Raw genomic sequence first — 19,139 nt, forward strand, 5'->3', positions numbered from 1 at the left:
ACACTGTAGATGCATCTCTTAGAACTGGACGCAATACTCCAGACCTAGCTCCCAAAACTGGACACACTATTCAAGATGTGTACATCAGAAGAAAGGACACTGTAGATGCATCCCTTAGAACCGGACCCAATACTCCAAAGGTGGCCTTCAGATGAAAGCACAATAACCGGGATCCAGGCTCCAGCACTAGACACAAGACCCTGGAGAGCAAAAGGAGATTGTAAAGATGCTTGCCATCACTGTAATCAAAGACTAACAGAAATGTAGGAAACATGTTGAACGAGCTCCTGAAAAAGGACACATTGTGCCATATTTGATATTCTGCTCACTGTCCGCGTCCGTGTTGTTTTCTGTTCACCCGGTGCAGAAAAGGACAGTGTGCCAGGTATGGTGAAAAACGTTCCCTCCCTCCCAAGCACAGGTGTGAACTCTGACAGTTTGCATCTGCACAGGAAGGGGAGGGGATCAGTGAAAGACAGATCTGAGGTTGGAATCTACGCCTCTGTCTAGCACTATCTGTGGAGCCGGACTCATTTTAAAGAGAGGCAGTGTTGTGTTTTTTTTTTGTTATGTTGCGTTAAAAACTCTTATCTTGTGCGGTGAGTGCGGTGACTCTCTCGAAGCTTGCTACCCATTGTAAAGATAGGAAAGGATACCAAGAAGTTCCTAGCACCCACATGCACCTCCCATGCATCGTCCTCCAGGGGTACTCTGATTGTGTCACCACACGTGTCTCACAATCAGTGGGTTTCCTATCTGCTTGCTTCCTCGTGTCCCAGCATCTTTAACACAGCATGGCACAGCGGCAAAGGCGACCCTTTTCCATAAGACATGCGCCAAACTAATCCTTATGAAAGATGGAGCCAAACAGTGGCTGCCACCCCTCGTGAACCGCCAAAGTGCTCGAGTGCCACAACATGTGTTGCTTCCACCGAGGCAGCATGTGTAACACGGCCCTGGTTGTCCAAAGATTTTCAGGAATACAAGTAAGTTTAAAATAAATAAAATCACCGCCAAACACCGAGGCAGTACTAAAGATCCAATTGAAGTTCATTAAGGAAAGGTGTGCTTTAGTACAGGCTTATATTGCAATACTCCTTATGACGGCACCAAAACAGGACCCAATACAACTGGTGTGTCTATATACTAGGTACAGTACACCAAATGTGCCCGCTCAGCCCGACACTCACCTCGATCCATTTCTGCGCCTTGCTGAAGGCTGCCTCGGGAGCCGGCTCCTGCGGGTTGCTTCAAAGTGAAATGGATCCAAAGAAAAAAACAGGCTTGCGAGTGGTGCGCGCGCGTGCCACTGCGAGCCATGGCCTATTGGTGTTTATTACGCGCACCAAGTACTTAATAGACACCAATAGGCCATGGGTGGAGCAATGCTCTCGCCTTTGGCCAATTGCGTGCAGTCTTTTATAAAAAGACGCACGCAAAGGCCAATAGCTGCCCACAAAAGGAAAAGCCCACGCACAAGCGTGTGCGATTCCTAGGGCAGCTTCCAAACCCCGTTTTTCACCTACTAAAGAACTCGCGCTGCGCGAGCACTGCTGTGCAGTGCAACACAGGCGCGAGCCCTAAAAATGGTCTGAAGCAATTCTGCAATTAAATACATTTACCCTCAAAAATAGCTTGGGAGCCTGCAATGGAGGACACCATCATATAAAGAGAGGACCAACTAAATGTATGATGTTTACACCACCCTGTGGTTGTGTATGCCCTTTATGTATTTGGTAAATGGCTAAACTCCCAAAATTAATTCCTAACTCACTGGTATTTAAATAATGGCAGATTTTAAAATATGACTGGGACTGAGGGGTAACTTGACAGTAATTTTCAATATTGCATAACAGATTTCCTCCCCTTTGTGAAACCCTTGTTTATTTAGTAACATGGGTAACCAGTGAGAGATCTGTCACAGAATTACTATTGTTCCAATCTTAACATGCAAATATGGGCTGCACAATTATTGTCATTTGTTTTCCAAGTCGTTTTCATTGGACAGTTTCATTTCTAGAACAGTACATACATAAATTCTCATGATTTGTATTATCTTGATGAAAACTTTCTGACATAGATACTGAGTCTCCTTCTCTTTGTGTGGAGTCTGAAGTTTTCCAGGTTAAACTTAAGAGATGGGAACATAACAGACCAGATTCCCAGACAAGCTGCCTGCCATAAGACATGACTTATGTTTGAGATTTGCTAATTATTGAATCCTGACATCCACAAACAGCTTCTTACCCTGGCCACGTTCATCACAAATGATACGTGTTTGGCAAATCACACTTTGCCAATATATTTTGAACCTTAAGGTAACCTTCTTGCCTTCAACGGAACCATTCAAAGGTAGAATATGCTTTGAAAGTTGGATCGTTCCTAGACTTATGTCTTACATGGGAAACAACCTTAACAACACGGGCATCACATCGTGATGCCATTACAACGCGGTCATTACAACAACCATGTTGCTACCACGCAATGCCATTACTGCGCAAGTAATTACATCGACTTGCAGTAGATGGCGTGCTAACATTATATATAGTATAGTTTACTATTCTAACACCTTCCCTACTGTTACGTAGGCTGGAGTTAGAATAGTAAATTATACATTTCTAATGTTAGTGCGCCATCTACTGCAAGTCTATGTAATGACTTGCGCAGTAATGGTTTTGCGTGGTAACAACGCGGTCGTTGTAACGACCGCGTTGTAATGGCACGTGTTGTGATAACTCGCGTTGTAACGACTCATATTCGTCTTACATACGTCAGCATAGGCTTTACCTTTTATTCTTCATAGGGACCCAATGTACCACTTCCTGCATATATAGTAAGTAGTGCTGCTTGAAATCAAACACTTTTTGTGATCTCGACTTCCGTACTGTACATAGCTTGCATAATCTCGGTGCTGTAAGCTAAATGTAAATCAATGAAATTTGGGCTCAAAAACATTTCGAGCTGAAGGCAAGGCAGGTCAGTGAGTTATACACTCACCACTGACATCTTCTGAAACCTGCAGGTCATGGATTTAAATCTCAGCAAGACCAAGTTTGCCTTCTAGCCTTTAGAAGTCAACCAACTGGGTATCATAACTTTTGGGTAACATTTTTTATGTATAGTGATTAGATCAAGCAAAGACTGTTCCTCAACATTCTATAGACAAATGCTTATCCCCATTTTACTTTTTCATACTTTCAATCAATTTCTAGCTATATATTTAAATCTCTGCTGGGGTCGTTCTTCCCTGCCCTCTACCCCTTTTGCTGATCTTCAGATTGTTTTGCACCTGCTGATCAGAGAACAGTTCCTATGGCTCCCTGATGAGAACACTAGTTCTCGGGGCTTCCTGATCAGAGAACCACTCTTGGGCTCCAAATTAAGTGTTTTTTATCCTAACTCTCCTATTTAATATAGTACACGTACAATTGCAGTCCTTAAATGTTCATACTTTTTTTTCAGGAAAAGTGACAGATGACTATCAACTCAGATATAGTTTTACATTTATTTTGGCTTGAGGATAGTTACACTTTCAGATCATATCGAGGTAATATTGAATGTATCTTCTTTTGAAACGGTTGGATTGACATATTGGATCACAAACATGTACTGTGCTGACAAGGTTGGCCACGTTGGACATCACATATTGATCTTAATCGGTAATGTGTCAGATTATCCTATATAGAAATGGAAATTTTGCAACATTTACACTGTGTCCTAAAAATATCGTCCCATTGAGGGTTGATATTGATTAACTCCAGTGGGGTGATCTTTTTTTAAATGATACTGATATAACAGAAACTGTTATAGTTAATGTTTTCCTTTCTTGTGCTGAAGTTCTCCCAGTCACAAAACCACTACCTAAGCCTGCCCATTTACTCCTCCCAAACAACAGAGGAGATATCAACTTCCAACCATCACTCATTCAAGCTCCCATATGGCGTTTGGCTCGGATGCTCAGCTCATTCCCCAGACCCAGGAGAAGAGTTAGTTACATGGGTTATTCACAGGCAGATGTGACTTGGATGGCCTGGACACTCATGTATCCAGGTCCAGCTTTAGCACTGGTGGCGCCAGGTGCGACAATCACTTTTGGTGCCCCCCACGCCCAATGATCGCCATCTCGGATTCTCTCACTACCACCGGGCAAAAGTGTTCCTCATCTCTCCAATCATAAGATATTGCTGAACACAGCGCCCCCCTGAGCTCAACGCCCCCTCCACAGGTCAGCACCCAGTGCGGCTGCACCAGTAGCACTGCTCTAAAGCCGGCCCTGCATGTATCAATCCATCTTGCCCTGAAGTGTGGCTGTCATTTAACCCCTCCCATGCTTGTGACGGAACTGCTCCGTCACGAGCCTCGGTCGCGCTGTGCTGGTGATGGAGCGGTTCCGTCACGGCCCGCTCGGCACGACTGCACGGCGCTGATTTCGCGCCTGCGCGGCGCGTTCTGTTGAGCGGGCGGGGCCATGACGGAACCGCTCCGTCACAAGCACAGCGCGCCCGAGGCACGTGACGGAGCGGTTCCGTCACGAGCATGGGAGCGCCGCGCGGCCCCCCTCCCCCCTAGCGCTGCGGCGGATTTGCCGCCGCAGCAAAAGGGTTAAAGTAGCAGCTGCTGGCTTCCCAGCCAAAGGCATGAAGAGACCGGTAAAGAACAGGACGCCAGCCTGGAATGTGAATTCCCCTTCGTTAAGGAGGCTTAAGCAGGTTATATTTTACATTTTCGAACTGAACTAAGCATTATAGGAATTGAAAATGTAAATGCATTTATCTTTTAATACTAGTCTACCCATCCACTCAGTATTTGGATCGATTTTGACAGTACTATTCCTACCAGAAGTTACTCAAATAAAGTTAATGTCTATATTATATATATATATATATATATATATATATATATATATATATATATATATATATATATATATATATATATATATATATATATATATATATTCTACTGCACCTAGAGCAGAAAACATGCACTTCTGAAAACACATCTTTCTTTGTAAGGGGCCAAGTGGAAAAGCTTACCCTTCTCTCTGAATCTCTCTATCTGAACTTTGTAACACAGTGTAAAATATTGCGCACGTGCAGTTGATTTCCCAAAGAGGGAGATGTTGCACCTTTAGACCAAAAACGGCTGTCCTACGAAATAGGACTTTTGTGCTTGATGACTTTCAAAAACATCAGACACTCCCAGTGATAAAAATATGGGCAACACAGCAAAACAATGGACAGCATTACTTGAAGAATACAATATCCCACGTATAAATATTTTTATAAGCAAAACATTCAAATAACTCACAGAAGCATATCTTTGTAGTGCTGCATTTCACTAGTCACTTTTTGAAGATTGAATTCAGCTGTCTTCAGTTGGTTCTGGAAATCTGTAGAAAGAAAATTACTCTCGATGAATGACCAATTGAGCATGACACTGACACAATTTAGATACCAGCATATTCATTAATTCTGAGGTGCCTTTTGCAAAAAGACCAACACACAGACATAAATGGAGAATTTGCAGCACTGTATAATTTAAAATAATTATATGTATTTCATGTGCAACTGCAGGGCTTCTTGCTTTCACAAATTTGAAAGTGTTAAGAATGTTTCTGTAATCACGAAGAGTTTTTTTAATTGATTTGTTGTAAAATCATTTTTGCAGACATTTTAGTAGAATTTGTTACTGAAAGTGTGCATAACTATTTTAACAGATGAATTTCATATCTAAACTGTTTCAACTTTAAGTTCAAACAACATATAGAGTTTCAGTGGTGTATGAAGCCTATTTTCAGCTTTAGAATACTTAGGAAAATATCTGCCCTCTAAGTATCAAAGACATTGGGTCAAATGTCCAAACTGTGCATAACAATAAGAGCAAATCCAATATTACTACACCCCAACTTCCCTTTCCATGTCTGGGCAGTCATACTTATTTGCCTTACTTCCGCTTTCAGATATAATCTCTTTCTTCCATGCCTTCTAATGTTCTCCTCCTTTCTTGTATTTGCTACCCTTCACCTGTTTCTCATCTCACTTCATATTCCAGTGACAGTATCAGTCAACTCCATCAGTCATGACTACGTTAGTTTGTGTTTCCTCCTCCAGTCTCTTCCATCAAAGTACGCCTTCTTTGCCTTACACCCTTCTCAATTCAGTCCTCCTCAATTCCTCTCACACTCCCTATTTCATGGAACTACAGCCTAGTTTCTCCACCTCTCCCCCTTCTCCAGTCACTACTCTCTTGCATCTCTTCCAAGCTAGTTCCTCTATATCCTAATTCTAATTTACCGGTATGTAATGTTTACAACGAAATTTTTACAACGCACTACCATTACAACGCAGGCATTACCATGAATACCATTACAACGCATTGCGCCGGGGGGCGCTCTAGGGTAGGGAATACGTTTAATTTTCTATCCAACACCTTCCCTAGTGTCCACGGGGACTGGAGTTGGAATAGAAAATTATACTTACCACTATCCAGCACCTCTAAGCGCTATGCGTTGTAATGGTATGCGTGGTAAAAACCGCGTTGTAAAGGTATGCGTGGTAAAAGTATGCGTTGTAACGTCATACATCCTAATTTACCATCATGTTCCCTTATCCAGTAATCGCCTCAGCTACCTCAGTCCTCTGCTCTCTTTCCTCCTCTGGTTCCTGACCTTAGCCTACATTTTGCATCAAATGGGGTAAGCAGTGGTCGGCTTATTATTGACGCAATCCAACAACAGCCACCCTTTGCAGCCTGATGAGTGCCAAAATGCACCTTAATTCGATGTTCACCTCCCAGGTGGAAAAAGTATTTGTTCAGATTGAACATCAGCACCATGAGTTCGGAGCAAAGGCTGGATGCCTTCTCGCTCAACAGCTGAAGCAGGAGGAGGCCCATCACTCCATTCCAGCTCTCAAAACACAAGGAGGCTTTATCATTAACCTTATCCAGATCTCAGAAGAAGTTGCGTCTTTTTTATAAGGACCTTCATTCCTCAGAAGATGAAGACTCAATTTCAGAGGGGAAATCAGAGGTTGGACTCCCTATCGAATACTATAAGATAAAGGAACAGACTGTGCTGCCATTATTGACTATGTTTTAAAAAGACGTATGATTCAGATACTATACATCTGGAGTTAAATAGAGCTAACATTGTATTCCTTCCCAAGCCGAATAAAGACCCTCTTCAATGTGAATACTATCACCCCATCTCTCTTATAAATACAGACTTAAAAATACTGGGTAATGTATTGGCCACCTGCTTAAAGAAATTCATCCCATCTTCGGTTAATAGATCCCAAGTGGGTTTTGCTCCAAGACGCTAGTCTTCAGCCTCCTGTTGCACTTCATTTGGCTGGCCTACAATGATCATGGCAATAAAGTGGCGATTTCCTTAGAAGCTAAGAAGGCATTCAATAGGGTTGAATGTTCTTATTTATTACGAGTCTTACTGAGAGCGGGATTCAAAGATCGCTTCATCCCCAAGGTAAATCTTCTATACCATTCCCCAATGGTGACCATCAGTTGTACAGATTTCAATGCAAACCATTGCCGTTGCACAGAAAACCAGTCATGGCTGCCCCCTCTCCCAGGTTCTTTTTCTGTTGGCACATGAACCTTTGGCTGCTAAACTTCAAGCATTCAATACTATTCCCAGGCATCCATACAGCGGAGGGCGAAGTGAAAATTCTATATGTGGATGACATCTTACTTCTACTCGACTACCCAGACCTCACTATTCCATTTCTCCTAGACTTTCTCAACAAAGTTGGACACTAATCTGGCTATCAAATTAAATGAATAAAAGTGAGGCTCAACCTCTAAATCTAATGACATCAGCAACAGTTCTGGCAGTGCTACCTTGCAGATGGTCCACTATTATAATCAGATACCTAAGCATGATGATTGGCAATAACTTGACGTAGATAGCACAGGAAAGCACAGAAGTCCTACTTACAGATCTCAACAAGAAATGTCTACTCTACGGCTGTCGAAGTAGGGTCAAATTCAAACAGTGAAGATGGTGACTGCATCTTTCTTTAACTATCTCTTTGAAATTACTCCAACCGCCATCCCAGCATACATGAGTCACAAACTTGACAACCTCTTCTAACACTACGTGTGGAACCAATGGAAACTCACACTTAAAATAAGTAAGCTACAGGCCGTCACAGGAACAGGAGGTCTCCGCCTGCCAGATATGTCACTCGACTATGAAGTGCACCAACTGGCTTATCACTACTCCAAAGGCCTGAAAAGTGCAACTAGCATGCACTCTCCTCATAGGGATGAATGCCCACACTGCTCCTTACAATGCTACACCCACGGCTGAGGGTAAAATAAATACTGAGCTAACTGAGTTGATCCAAGTATGGGAAACCACAGATCAGCTTCTTAAGGTCCATGCCTACGTCAAAGCCCTGCTCTGGAAAAACAAATTGATCCACATTGATGGTCAATGATAAAGTGGAAGGACGGAGCAGACCGTGGTATTCACACTATGGATCAACTTTGGCTTGTGGAGGGTCATAAGTCCTTTCGAGATCTACAGGAGTAATTCGATCTAGGCAACTGTGGAAATATCTACAACTCAAACACTGACTACAATGTGCTAAGATACCCTTGAACAATCCTCAGTGCTGGTCAGTCAGCATACGATTCAAAAATATTTACACAAGTGCCCCACAGCAGTGGGAGAAAAGAAAGGGAAGGTAAAAGTGCACTAAGTGGGGGTTGTAAAGGTGTAAGGGAAAGGTGGTGACATCGTTATCATCACAAAATTAATTACAACGGAAGAGGCTTATATTTGTCACAAAATATCGTGATCATTTTTAACATTGCCATGCTTGAAAGTATATACAATATCACAGTTGTAAATCACTGTTGGTAGTGGCTGGCATAGAACAGAAACACAGTCGACGTTTCGGCTCTCAATATAGTGTAGGTTGTTGTGATCCTTACAAAGGGGTCTTCCTCAGGACTAGGAAAAAGGGGCACCTGGGGAAAATGAAAAAAAGAGTACTGAGTCTAAATTGTGCGATCCATAGTTTAAAAATGAAAGGGGAGGGTAAAATAACACTAAGCAATTACCATGTGCCACCCTTGGCATGAGGTGGTTAAAGTGCGATCAGGCCCGTAGGCTTACTAGGACAAAGAGCAGAGGCTAGGCACCTAAAATGAGAATTGGATGCCATCAGAATAAATCAAACAAATTAGATTCATGGAGATACCGGGGACATGAAAAAAAAATCAAAACCTACTAGAATTAGGTGGAAGCTGCAAAAGATTCTTCAATTTACAAAAGGCATAGACCCAAAGGTTCACGTACTCAATTCAATAAATCTGAAAGAAAAAAGAGGAAAGAGGACCCAGTGTCACAACCTGGTCCTAATTAGAAAGTGTAGGGCCGTAATTATCAGAGCAAAAGTAGTGCATACCAGATATGAAATCAGATTGCCTCTCGAATAGGCCCACACATTCATGACAGAGAGTGAGACTTTGTCTTACTCTGAGGACTATATTAATCAACTATTGCAGGACCCTTCAAATAATTTTCTTTCGTCCACAACCCCTTCTATTGATTTCACACTGAACGACAAGGTAGCACTTCTGGAGCACTTAGGAAAGAAACTGGTACGGACCCGTTTATATGGTCACCTTCTGACCAAATATCTTCAGGCCAATATAATCCCAGTCAGTCTACAAGTGAGGAATCTTTGTGGACCTACCCAAATGTAAGGAAGGTTTAAGCTCTGTTGCCAACAACTGCTCCCGGGCACTGGATGGTGCTGTGAGCGGAAACCGCGGCTGAACAAGGACAGGTCCTCTTGAGAGAGAATACTGCAAAATTTCTGGAGACTCAACTTTGACAAATGCTAAGGAAGCCTTAGAACGTCTACATAAAACTTTAATAGACTTTGAAACCAAGACCCAGAATAAGAATCTGGAAAAACTAGCGAAAAATATCCAGTATTACAACAAGAAGAACACCTACCCATACCTCCAAGAGGATTATTTCAAACAAGACAACCAAGGCCGGTTTTCAAATAGAGGGCGAGGAGGATACCGGGGGCGCAGGAATTACACAAGGTTTTGTGAATCTTCTGGATCAAACAGCACTGACAGTGATAACGAACAACCGGGACTCAGCTTCGACTACAGACCACACGACAATTGGTACCCGCCCCAAGGACCCCCTCCTTTTTTAGGTGAGATACAATGGTGACCACCCAGAGGACAGAGAGGATATTGGCAACAGAGGCCCACACGGAGACAGACACAGTACAGCGGGAACTGGGAACAGGGACGAGCCCAAAAACAAGTCTGTTTTCAGCCTGAGAACCACAGAGAAATCCATACCAGTCGAAAAACCTACAGGTGGTAAAACGACCAGATAACCCCATGGTAAATATTTCTTCCTACACTCTGAAAGAAGAGGAAAGTAAGGTGCTCAGCAAGGGCCTAGCATTTGTGCCGACTGCTTACCCCAATCACTTTACCATTAGGACGGAGCTTCATCGCTTCTTTAGGAAGGTCCGCCTACAATATTTCTTCATGCAATCCCAGGCCTTCCATACCACCTCACTGACAGGACTAAGGGTACCATTGACCTTCTACCCACCGGCCCACGCAATGATAAACAAGATCCTTGCTTATGAGAGTGTGGTCATGAAGGAAGTCACCAACATTCTCAAAGTCAAGAAATACGTCAAGCAAAATGTCACCCACCTGGAACTTGAAGCCCTCATTTCTTTGAAACCAAATAAGGAAATCGTCATTAAACCTGCGGACAAGGGTGAGGCTATTGTTATTCAGGATACGACTAAATACAAGACTGAGATCCTCAATCAGCTAACAGATGGGACCAGCTACAGAAGACTACGAGCAGACCCAACAAAGGATCTTGAAAAAGAGATCTTGAAAATCATTGAGGATGGGCTTGAACAAGGTTTCCTATCAAATCTGGAATTTCTTTACCGTAACCAAAAGCAGCCACGCACTCCTACCATCTACACGCTGCCAAATATTCACAAAGATATGCAGAATCCCCCTGGATGGCCAATTGTCTCGGGGTGCTGATCCCTACTGGAACCATAAGCAGATACATAGACTTCTTTTTTAAACCCATTGCAGAAACAACAAGGGCATACCTGCGAGACACGATGGAGACAATCAATCTGGTGGACCAGCAACCCTTTGATCCTACGAAACAACTGTTAGAAACCTTTGATATTGTGTCTCTCTACAAGAGCATACCGCAAGGTTCAGGGTTGGAAGTGATACGATTGGTATTGGATCAAAGACCAGCACGAATGGCAGTACCCGCTGAATCCATCATCAGATTACTCCAAATTGCCATGATGAAGAACTTCTTTTACTTCCAAGGCCCCTACTACTTACAAATCAAGGGCGAAGCGATGGGCGAGGCCTTTGCCCCTGACCTGGCAATTATCTTCATGGACCATTTCGAAAACTCGTTTATCTTCAGTGACGCTAATCCTTTCAACAGCAGGGTCACACTATGAAGGAGATATATAGACGACGTCCTGATGATTTGGACTGGAGATATAGCAGAACTAACCCTTTTTCATGAATGGCTGAACCAGAGGAGTAATGACATGCAGTTCACCGTACACTCAGACTCTGGAGAAATCGATTTCCTGGACATCATTATTAAAAATGAGAACAATACACTATTTATCACACTGTACCGGAAACAAGCTGAACGGAATTCCTTGCTCTGTTACACTAGTCACCACCCATGTAGCCTAGGGGACAACTTACCCTTTGGGCAGTTCTTGCGGATCTGTCGGAACTGCTCACGGAAGGAGGACTTCATGGCAGAATCAGAAGAACTATATACACGGCTCATGAAAAGAGGCTACCCTAAATGACTGGTCAAGAGAGCATGCTAGAGAGCATGGTTCTGCCCCAAGGAAACACTCTTGACACGTGAACGCAACTCCACACAGAGGTTGATCTGTGTCACCACTTTTTCTACTCATAGCAATGCGATCAAGAAGGTGGTCAATAAACATTGGAATTTGATAGCTGACGACTTGCAACAATCAGACCTACCCATGCATTCCTTTAAAAAAGCAAATAACGTGAAATATCATGTTGTACGTTCACTCTTACATCCACTGGGGGAACCATCCCTTCAGTCGCTATGGAGCTTACCCCCCACCCGTGGCCACTACAAGTGTGGGCACTGTAAGGCCTGTAACATGACAATTCAGACTAAACAACTCATTTTTAAGCAACATACAATTGATCTCAAGTCTTTCACCAATTGTAACATTTCTAAAGTCATCTACAGAATCATTTGCCCTTGTGACAAAATCTTTATTGGTCTGACGCAGCAAAAGGTGAAGGCTCGCATACTACAGCATTGTAGAAGGATACGGTGCAAAGTGCAAGGTGCACCCCTGGTAGAACATTTCAAAAATGCAAACCATGGACCCGAAGACCTCAAATGGCTCGTCTTGGAGCAGGCAGAACTAGGTATCAGAGGGGGCAGTATAGAGACGATCTTCAATGTAAGAGAATGTAAATGGATGTACCGCTTGGATTCCATCAATGGGGGCCACAATGAACTTGAAACTAGCCAGGCTGTCATGTCTAACCTCAAAATATATTATACATGCTTATGTGTTATGGCCCGTTTGGTCCTATATTTCCCAAAAAACCATCAGCCTCCGCGCAATTTGTTAAGTTTGTGATCCAATGCGCATTTTTTTTGCTTTTACATTAAGTCTGTGCACATGTTTATTTATTCACACGTGCAACCATCCTTTAGGTAATCTGTTTGCTCCCCATTATTTGTTTCTAACAAAAATTGATGTGTTACAATGTACAGTTCATCTGCTTTTCCCTACCGGTCTAGGTTTACCGAGTTTATGTACATTTAAATCGAAGAATATGTAACAATCCTTTGGTTATTTTCGTTGCTCCCCTGTATCTGTCGGTATGGGCTCTATCGTCTCCTTTAATGTTTATGTATGCAAAGATTATGCTTTATACTTGAAAAGACGCCTTGCCGCTCTACCCAACAGCTTTCATTACATCACTACGCCCATCAAGTATTTCTATGTATGCCGATCCAATTAAGAGGACTGTATAAATCTTCCTTTCTTTACTGATGTCCGTGATCCATTCACCGTCACACGCTATTTTGCTCACATGGAGTCTTTTCACCATTACCAATTTTATGAGTCACTATGACGTTCCCCAGCTGTAACGCGGTCCAGCGCGTGCACGCAACCTATGTTATCTTTAGTACATAACCGGAGTCATTTGCGGGCACATGCATCATTGGTTTTTGCATTCGCAAACGGTGCGAATCGGTAAAATCGGCCGTTTGCGAATGCAAAAACCATGTGTGGGATGCATCAAACTTGTTTGCACAATTCGCATTTTTTAGCATTTCTAAAAAATGCGAATGCATTTAAGGAATCGCATTTGTGCGATTCCTTAAATGGAATGCATCATTTTTTTAAAAATTGCGAAAATGGAAATTGGAAGTGCAAATTAACACGAGGTTGACCCTCGTGTTAATTTGCGAAAATTTTTACAAAAACAAAAAAATGAATGTTTTTAACTTGCATGTTACAGACACACATGTCCTTAGGACATGTGTGTGTGAAACATCCACTTAAAAATACATTTCAGGGGTGCAGGGGGGGGGTCCTTTGGACCCCCCCCCTGCACCCATGGAATGCATCATCAACATTATGCGAATCCTAATTTGCAAATTCGCAATTCCCATTGATTCCTATGGGCCTTTTGGCCCATAGGAATCAATGGGAAATGCGAATTAGCAAATTAGAATTCGCATAATATTAGCGAATCGGTAAAAAATGCGAATTTTACCGAATCGCTAATATTATTAGAAAAAATTCATGCATCCCGTTTTGCGAATTCCAAATTGCGATTCGCTATTTTTCGCAATTTGGAATTCGCAAACGGCCGGGATGATGCATGTGGCCGTTAGTCTCGGAGCTCCACACACGGAGATGGACTGTCCTGACAGTTTGAAGGTAGGAAGCTGCTTGCGTTGCCCACAGAGAACGTTTTTAACATTTTTCTCTGTTTAACCTGCTTTCCTTCAGATACTCGGCTTATTCTTACACTGGCAAAGCTGTTTGCTGATTAATAGTGACATGCACGTGCTGTAGTGAACGCGTCCCACACTTCACTCCAGTTACTTTAACACTTTCCTTCCAGTGAAAGCGCTTTGATTTTTCCTTCCCAAGGGCTCACATTAACGCTGCAATCTTTACTAGACTGTCTGTGGATATAGCGCCACCAGCCCTCCCTTTGATAACCCTGCATTCCCAATATGTTTCCAAGCCTCTTCAGTTAAGACCGGCCTCTTTTCTTTCACAGGTTTCAAGAACGCGTGGGCCTATTTGAGAGGCAATCTGATTTCATATCTGGTATGCGTTGCTTTTGCTCTGATAATTATGGCCCTACACTTTCCAATATGGGCCATGTTGAGACACTGGGTCCTCTTTCTTCTTTTTTGTTTCAGATTTATCGAATTGAGTATGTGAACCTTTGGGTCCATGCCTTTTGTAAATTGAAGAATCTTTTGCAGTTTCCACCTCATTCTAGTAGGTCTTGATTTCTTTTCACGTCCCTGGTATCTCCATGAATCTAATTTTTTTGATTTATTCTGATGGCATCAAGTTCTCATTTTAGGTGCCTACCCTCTGCTCTTTGTCCAAGTAAGCCTACGGGCCTGACTGTAATTTAACCACTGGATGCCAAGGGTGGCACATGGTAATTGCTTAGTGGTATTTTACCCTCCCCTTTCATTTTTAAACTATGGATCGCACTATTTAGACTCAATACTCCTTTTTACATTTTCCCCAGGTGCCCCTTTTTCCTAGTCCTGAGGAAGACCCCGCTGTAAGGATCACAACAGCCTATACTATATTGGGGTTGAAACGCCGACTGTGTTTCAGTTCTATGCCAGCCACTACCAACAGTGATTTACAAATGTGATATTGTATATACTTTCAAGCATAGCAATCTTAAAAATGATCCCGATATCTTGTGGCAAATACAAGCCACTTCGCTGTAATTAATTTTGTGATGATAACGATGTCACCACCTTTCCCTTACACCTTTACAACCCCCACTTAATGCACTTTTACCTTCCCTTTCTTTCCTCCCACTACTGTGGGGCACTTGTGTAAATATTTTTTAATCGTATGCTGACTGACCAGCACTGAGGATTGTTCAATGTGATTAAATAACATTGAACATAATAATCTGTACTTCATTAGAGTTATGTTGTTTTATTTGGTTGAAATTTTCATTGTCTCTAGTGATTGCACACTGGGACCTTTTCTCAATGTACTGCTTCATACACAGGTCCCAGTGACTTATTTGGGTGTACCCTTTATTTTTAACTAAAATTCCCTTGAAGGCAGCGCATCCTGAATCAGTGATACATGATCACCTATGAAAGTGGAGCTCCTTCACTGGACTTATCTCTGGCTTACTTAAAGTACTAATAGATAAATTCAACTCTACTCATCTCCGACGCATACTATGAGGCAAATGGCAAGGTCAAACAGGCAAAATTTAATCTGAAGCACGATTCAAGTTTTATTTTTTCAAACTGTAGCAAGACCGTTATTGGTCGCCGCACCATCTAAAAACGGCTAATTGGACTCCTACAGCAGTGTTTTGGAGATGCAATCATCCAGATGGTGACATTTTGAATATAATGTACTCCACCTGTCCCTTTATGCAGACATACTGGCAGCAAATCTAAAATACATTGAACTCATGCAATGATTTGTCTTTACATCCCTTTTTGGAATTGATGTTTACCCATGAGACATGGAAAGTGGCAAATTGTAATAATCATACGAAATGATGGATTGACATAGTGCTTGATGTGGCCTCAATGGTCATCCTCTGCCCTTGGAAACAAGTGACGCTCCCCTCTCGTACTGACTGAATGAAAGATGGGTACTACACCACGCTACACATTGAAATTGGAACACTTATTGGACATCGTTCACCTTAAATTTCTCCCACATGAAGAGACATTGCTTTTTTGAAGAATAATCCAACTCTGATGAAGTCTGCATGGACGAAACGTGTTGGCTGGGCTGATGTGCATATGTAATACACTGCAATAAAGCGGATTTGTAATAGACGAATAAGACTACCGATTAATATCATTGGATGTGATTGGTTGTTGTGTCCTATTGTACTTTGAATCAAGTTGTACATATTAAGAAATTGTAAGCTTTTTTTCATTTTTGTTCATCAGTGTTTGGATTTTCTGTGACTTCTAAGCAGTGGGTACCATTAAATACTAATGGGGTTCTCACAGTGAAAGTCAAGGACCTGGGAATCTATATAGTATAAGCAACACTTGGTCCAGACTTATTCTTCCAGTCCACCTGAAATGCACAGGGCTGGAAAAATCAATTCAAACGGTCATACAGAGAGTTATTCCATAATTAGATTATAGTCAGAGAGAGAAAGACCAAAGACATCAATGTTTATATGAAACAAATCTCATTTTTATATCGTCTTTACAAAAAACCGTACTTAAGAACAATCCGGAAAAAAAAGAGCAGAGATATCCTATTTATTATATACAACACTGTTTGGAATAGGTGATTTAGTCAACTGAACAAATGCTAGGACTATATACAATATCAATCCACTTTCCTATCCCTTGGAAGGCCTCTGGATATTGCGGCAGGGTCAAAAAAATAGTAATGCAGGCCAAAGAAAGAGAATGTCGACGTTTCGACCAGTCTTCCGTGATAGGGGTTATTTCTACCACCGCATGCGGTTCTTCATCAGGACAGAAGGACAACCGTTATGTGGGCCTGGACATAACCATAATCTATATGTTGTCCAAGTCGGATAGTTCTTTATTTGTGGAAAAGCTGAAAGGGTAGTCTCCACGACAGGAGAGAAGGGGCCCCTTATGATGCCTCCAAAAATGTTATACTGCAGGGTAAGTAGCTCAGTTGTCGCTGTTATACAGTCAACTCATCAGATAATTCTTTGTATATATCTCCAAGGGGCCTTAGTTTACAAAATGTGGAGAGGAATGCAATCCTTCCAAAAAGGGGGCCAAATCCCTATCACAGTCAAAATCCCCACGATGCCGCGCTAGCAGATGGAAGCTGAAAATCTGGTCCGCATCGGAATGGGGCTGTCTAAGCAGTGGGGTCACGAAAAGCAGAGCATAGAGAATTGAAATATTGACTAAAAGTTTATACTAGTGCAACATTGAATGGCCCCCACTGCTAGTATTTGTATATTGAATGAAAGATATGGTGGGGTCTGCCTCACAAGAACAAATAATTTTCTGCCTTCTGGATAAACTCCCCCGTTCAAAAGCATAAGTCCTTTTTTGTCTCTAAGGCATTCATCCCTTTCTGAATCTAGGATGAACATGAGAACTTGAGGAAGGACGAGTCATTTCCATTCCTTTCTTCTCCTCCTTTTCCCTCTCCCCTTGGCACTCTCTTCGTCTTTCTTGTTAACCCCTTCCATGCTCATGACAAGCTCAGCTCGTCATGCAGTACACTGCTTGTGTGCTCATGATGAGCTGAGCTCGTCATGAACAATGGGATTCATAGATCATCAGCATGGAGGAGGGATCTCTGCAGCATTGATGGTGTTAAAGACTTCATTCAGTGTTCACTGTGGATGCACAATTTGATCTGATTGCTTATTTTGAACATTTTTAATAACATAGACTCGTCGGAAGGAGGGAGGCCATACAGTAATATTATGACTTACTGCAGACTAGTTTTTCATTTAATGCTTCTTTTCTATTCAGTGATTAATTTGTAAAAAAAAATAAGTGCCGGGGCTCTCGTCAGGAGGCAGCTTGCAGCAGCACATTTCTCCTGTTAGCGCTGCCTAAAACAGAACCCACTACTAACCATGAAAGTGGGGAGAGGATGTGGAATAAAGGCCAGAGCTGCCTACTTTGGAGCTGGGGCACCAAGCTCAAGTCTCGGCATAGGCTCAACATCCTATGATTCTGGGCAAAACACTTTGGGCCAGATGGAGGAAGCCAAATAGCGACTGCAAACGCCAAAATTCGTAGAATAGCAGCCTTTGCGATTGCAATTTGGCAATTTGAGATTAAACCTACTCGCCAAATAAGGAATCGCAAACTTGTGATTCCCTATTTTGCGACTACATTTAAGGAATTGCAAATTGCGGTTTACTTAAATGCAATGTGAGTAGCACAAAAGAAAGTGCACTTTAGCCTTAAGGAATCGCTAATTATTACCAACTTGAAGTTGGTGGTAATTAGCGAGCTCCTTTAAAGAAGCACTTTTCCTCAAGTAATGCAGCCATGATCCAGGGGAGGTACAAATACATGTAGAGGAAGGGAGACTACGCCAGATGACCTATAAGAAGCAAGTAGTGAGAGTGACAATGAAGCCAACAGATGGTAAGAAGTGGGCAGTCTCCAAGCCCACTGATAGAAAACACAAAGGGCCTCATTACAATGTCAATCGGAAAGCAATCTGACCGACTCCTTGTCGGAATTGTTTCCTACAGACTCGGGTTTGGTGAGCCCGATCAACCGATCACGATGATTCCGAACACCGTTCAGTCAGACTCCCGTTGACTTCAATAGGGGGCCTGTGTTCTGACCGACAACACAGGCTCCTATTGAAAAACGGGGTAGTTGCGGAAAACCTTGCACCCTATGGCGGGCCCCCTAAAGTGCCTACCACACGGTGCATGGTTGTAAAGAGTAAATGGGAGGCCTCCGTGTGAAGGGGGTCCAGTTATGGGCCCCCAAAGTCAGTTTCCGACAGCTGTTCCATGTCAGACAGACTGATTAGGAAAGGGTGTATGAATCAGACATCATAATACGTCGGTCAGAAACAAGGTCAATAGTGCTGTATGATTCGGCTCCGACTGACTCTGAGTCTCCGAATGCCGGTTGGAACCGAGTCGAAAATACTGAACGGTTAACTTTTATCGCAATCGGTCGGTCGGAAACATGAGTACCGACACAGGTTAGGAAAATCCAAATTCCGTTCGGAGCCATTCCGACCGACATCGTAATGAGGCCCAAAGTCTTGATGAGACAGCATATGCACTGCCTAAGGAAGACCTAAAAA

At 42.6% G+C, this 19,139-nt stretch overlaps 1 protein-coding gene across 1 annotated transcript in view; it reads right to left on the reverse strand.

The window, feature by feature from the left end:
• The window catches only part of LEKR1 (leucine, glutamate and lysine rich 1), a 635,278-nt gene that overhangs the window by 151,233 nt on the left and 464,906 nt on the right, over positions 1 to 19,139 (reverse strand). Inside the window, exon 7 of the mRNA XM_078665467.1 lies at positions 5,311 to 5,392. Coding sequence (XP_078521593.1) covers positions 5,311 to 5,392 — 82 coding nt within the window. The remainder of the gene's footprint in view (positions 1 to 5,310; positions 5,393 to 19,139) is intronic.

The sequence above is a fragment of the Lissotriton helveticus genome, chromosome 11 (assembly GCF_964261635.1).
Source record: "Lissotriton helveticus chromosome 11, aLisHel1.1, whole genome shotgun sequence".
Lineage (NCBI taxonomy): Eukaryota > Metazoa > Chordata > Amphibia > Caudata > Salamandridae > Lissotriton > Lissotriton helveticus.